A 4,563-nucleotide genomic window follows, 5' to 3' on the forward strand; every position below is an offset into this window, starting at 1 on the left:
TTCCATATTTCTTATATTACATGTACATTATGTCTTTGTGCAAGAGATGTGGTACATCAGACATATCTTTAAATTACATCTGGTAACTAGTATATAAAAGGTAGTCATAGTATAATTATAGGAGAAACACAGATAGAAATTTTCTTGAAGCTATGTGTGATAGTACAAGCCTGTTCAAGCATTCATGAAAATCTGATCATCCAGGCTAACCTATTCTATATAGTTAGACCCTGCCTCAAAAAAGAATGAAAGGGTGGAAGGAAGGAAGGAAGGAAGGAAGGAAGGAAGGAGGGAAGGAAGGAACGCAGGATGGAAGGACAGACTTTGAAAATTACCCTTATGACATAATGAAACCATGGACAATCTGTCTCATTTGTATTATGTAATTGGGCTCCTTTGTAGATGAGACATGACAACAGTGAAGATCGATCAGGGTGGAATGGAAACCAGTCTGAAGAGAGACAACCACAAATACAAGGAAATCAAGTTTCTTTCAGGAGATTTCATGACCACTCCCAATCTCGTGGCCGTCCCATTAACAGATCTTATGGCTGCCACTCCAGATCTCCTAGCCCCTTCAGGAGAGCTCCTGTCCACTCAGATAGACTACATCATGATAGACCACGTCATGAACATGCAGGTAGACCATATCATGACCACTCAGATAAACCCTGTCTTGAAAACTTGGATAGACCTCAAGATGACCACTCAGATAGACCCCATCATGACCATGCAGGTAGACCATATCATGACCAGTCAGATAGACCCCATCATGATCACTTAGGTAGATTCCAGCATGACCATGCAGGCAGACCCTATCTTGACCACTTAGATAGACCCCATCTTGACCACTTAGATAGACCCCATCATGACCACTCAGATAGACCACATCATGACCATGCAGGTAGACCTTATCTTGACCACTCAGACAGACCCCATCTTGACCACTTGGATAGACCTCAAGATGAACACTCAGATAAACCACGTCATGACCATGCAGGTAGACCTTATCATGACCACTCAGACAGACCCCATCTTGACCACTTGGGTAGACCTCAAGATGACCACTCAGAGAGACCACATCATGACCATGCAGGTAGACCTTATCATGACCACTCAGACAGACCCCATCTTGACCACTTGGGTAGACCTCAAGATGACCACTCAGATAGACCACGTCATGACCATGCAGGTAGACCTTATCATGACCACTCAGACAGACCCCATCTTGACCACTTGGATAGACCTCAAGATGACCACTCAGATAGACCCCGCCATGACCATGCAGGTAGACCATATCATGACCACTCAGATAGACCCCGCCATGACCATGCAGGTAGACCATATCATGACCACTCAGATAGACCCTGCCATGACCATGCAGGTAGACCATATCATGACCACTCAGATAGACCCCACCATGACCATGCACGTAGACCTTATCATGACCACTCAGACAGACCCCGTCTTGACCACTTGGATAGACCTCAAGATGACCACTCAGATAGACCACGTCATGACCATGCAGGTAGACCATATCATGACCACTCAGATAGACCACGTCATGACCATGCAGGTAGACCATATCATGACCACTCAGATAGACCCCGCCATGACCATGCACGTAGACCTTATCATGACCACTCAGACAGACCCCGTCTTGACCACTTGGATAGACCTCAAGATGAACACTCAGATAAACCACGTCATGACCATGCAGGTAGACCATATCATGACCACTCAGATAGACCCCGCCATGACCATGCACGTAGACCTTATCATGACCACTCAGACAGACCCCGTCTTGACCACTTGGATAGACCTCAAGATGACCACTCAGATAGACCACGTCATGACCATGCAGGTAGACCATATCATGACCACTCAGATAGACCACGTCATGACCATGCAGGTAGACCATATCATGACCACTCAGATAGACCCCGCCATGACCATGCAGGTAGACCATATCATGACCACTCAGATAGACCCCGCCATGACCATGCACGTAGACCTTATCATGACCACTCAGACAGACCCCGTCTTGACCACTTGGATAGACCTCAAGATGACCACTCAGATAGACCACGTCATGACCATGCAGGTAGACCATATCATGACCACTCAGATAGACCACGTCATGACCATGCAGGTAGACCATATCATGACCACTCAGATAGACCCCGCCATGACCATGCAGGTAGACCATATCATGACCACTCAGATAGACCCCGCCATGACCATGCACGTAGACCTTATCATGACCACTCAGACAGACCCCGTCTTGACCACTTGGATAGACCTCAAGATGACCACTCAGATAGACCACGTCATGACCATGCAGGTAGACCATATCATGACCACTCAGATAGACCACGTCATGACCATGCAGGTAGACCATATCATGACCACTCAGATAGACCCCGCCATGACCATGCACGTAGACCTTATCATGACCACTCAGACAGACCCCGTCTTGACCACTTGGATAGACCTCAAGATGACCACTCAGATAGACCACGTCATGACCATGCAGGTAGACCATATCATGACCACTCAGATAGACCCCGCCATGACCATGCAGGTAGACCATATCATGACCACTCAGATAGACCCCGTCATGACCATGCAGGTAGACCATATCATGACCACTCAGATAGACCCTGCCATGACCATGCACGTAGACCTTATCATGACCACTCAGACAGACCCCGTCTTGACCACTTGGATAGACCTCAAGATGACCACTCAGATAGACCACGTCATGACCATGCAGGTAGACCTTATCATGACCACTCAGAGAGACCACGTCATGACCATGCAGGTAGACCATATCATGACCACTCAGATAGACCCCGTCATGACCATGCAGGTAGACCATATCATGACCACTCAGATAGACCCCGCCATGACCATGCAGGTAGACCTTATCATGACCACTCAGACAGACCCCGTCTTGACCACTTGGATAGACCTCAAGATGAACACTCAGATAAACCACGTCATGACCATGCAGGTAGACCATATCATGACCACTCAGATAGACCCCGCCATGACCATGCAGGTAGACCATATCATGACCACTCAGATAGACCCCGCCATGACCATGCACGTAGACCTTATCATGACCACTCAGACAGACCCCGTCTTGACCACTTGGATAGACCTCAAGATGACCACTCAGATAGACCACGTCTTGACCATGCAGGTAGACCATATCATGACCACTCAGATAGACCACGTCATGACCATGCAGGTAGACCATATCATGACCACTCAGATAGACCCCGCCATGACCATGCACGTAGACCTTATCATGACCACTCAGACAGACCCCGTCTTGACCACTTGGATAGACCTCAAGATGACCACTCAGATAGACCACGTCATGACCATGCAGGTAGACCATATCATGACCACTCAGATAGACCCCGCCATGACCATGCAGGTAGACCATATCATGACCACTCAGATAGACCCCGCCATGACCATGCAGGTAGACCATATCATGACCACTCAGATAGACCCCGCCATGACCATGCACGTAGACCTTATCATGACCACTCAGACAGACCCCGTCTTGACCACTTGGATAGACCTCAAGATGACCACTCAGATAGACCACGTCATGACCATGCAGGTAGACCTTATCATGACCACTCAGAGAGACCACGTCATGACCATGCAGGTAGACCATATCATGACCACTCAGATAGACCCCGCCATGACCATGCAGGTAGACCATATCATGACCACTCAGATAGACCCCGCCATGACCATGCACGTAGACCTTATCATGACCACTCAGACAGACCCCGTCTTGACCACTTGGATAGACCTCAAGATGAACACTCAGATAGACCACGTCATGACCATGCAGGTAGACCATATCATGACCACTCAGATAGACCCCGCCATGACCATGCACGTAGATCTTATCATGACCACTCAGACAGACCCCGTCTTGACCACTTGGATAGACCTCAAGATGACCACTCAGATAGACCACGTCATGACCATGCAGGTAGACCATATCATGACCACTCAGATAGACCCTGCCATGACCATGCACGTAGACCTTATCATGACCACTCAGACGGACCCCGTCTTGACCACTTGGATAGACTTCAAGATGACCACTCAGATAGACCACGTCATGAACATGCAGGTAGACCATATCATGACCACTCAGATAGACCCCGCCATGACCATGCAGGTAGACCATATCTTGACCACTCAGATAGACCCCATCTTGACCACTTGGATAGACCTCAAGATGACCACTCAGGTAGACCCTGTCATGACTATGCAGGTAGACCATATCATGACCACTCAGATAGATACCATCTTGACCACTTCGATAGACCTTATCATGACCACTCAGATAGACCCCATCTAGATTACTTGGATAGACCTCAAGATGACCACTCAGATAGACCCCGTCATGACTCTGCTGGTAGACCATATAATGACCACTCCGATAGACCATGTCATGATTACTCAGATAGATCTTATCATGACCACTCAAATAGACCATATCAAAACCACTTAAGTAGACTCCAG

General features: G+C 48.0%; 1 protein-coding gene across 3 annotated transcripts; it reads left to right on the plus strand.

The window, feature by feature from the left end:
- Positions 1-771: 771 nt before the first annotated feature.
- LOC121138298 lies at positions 772-4,517 on the plus strand. 3 transcript variants are annotated; one of them, XM_040741029.1, is made up of 2 exons: positions 772-3,400; positions 3,449-4,517. In XM_040741029.1, the coding sequence occupies exons 1-2, from the start codon at positions 869-871 to the stop codon at positions 4,397-4,399; spliced, it is 3,483 nt and encodes a 1,160-aa protein (XP_040596963.1). In that variant the 5' UTR covers positions 772-868; the 3' UTR covers positions 4,400-4,517. The 3 variants fall into 3 exon arrangements, with proteins under 3 accessions (XP_040596963.1, XP_040596964.1, XP_040596965.1); XM_040741030.1 differs by having other exon boundaries at positions 772-3,016; positions 3,257-4,517; XM_040741031.1 differs by having other exon boundaries at positions 772-1,000; positions 1,577-4,517.
- The last annotated feature ends 46 nt before the right edge of the window (positions 4,518-4,563 follow it).

The sequence above is a fragment of the Mesocricetus auratus genome, unplaced genomic scaffold (genome assembly GCF_017639785.1).
Source record: "Mesocricetus auratus isolate SY011 unplaced genomic scaffold, BCM_Maur_2.0 contig_10680_pilon_obj, whole genome shotgun sequence".
In the NCBI taxonomy this organism is placed as follows: Eukaryota; Metazoa; Chordata; class Mammalia; order Rodentia; family Cricetidae; genus Mesocricetus; species Mesocricetus auratus.

What these genes read in the sequence shown, in the direction of transcription:
- LOC121138298 (XM_040741029.1), top strand. Translation starts at nt 869, where the DNA reads ATGACCACTCAGATAGACCACATCATGACCATGCAGGTAGACCTTATC. An exon ending in ACCACGTCATGACCATGCAG is followed by an intron (nt 3,401 to 3,448) that starts GTAGACCATATC and finishes ATGACCATGCAG; the next exon opens with GTAGACCATATCATGACCAC.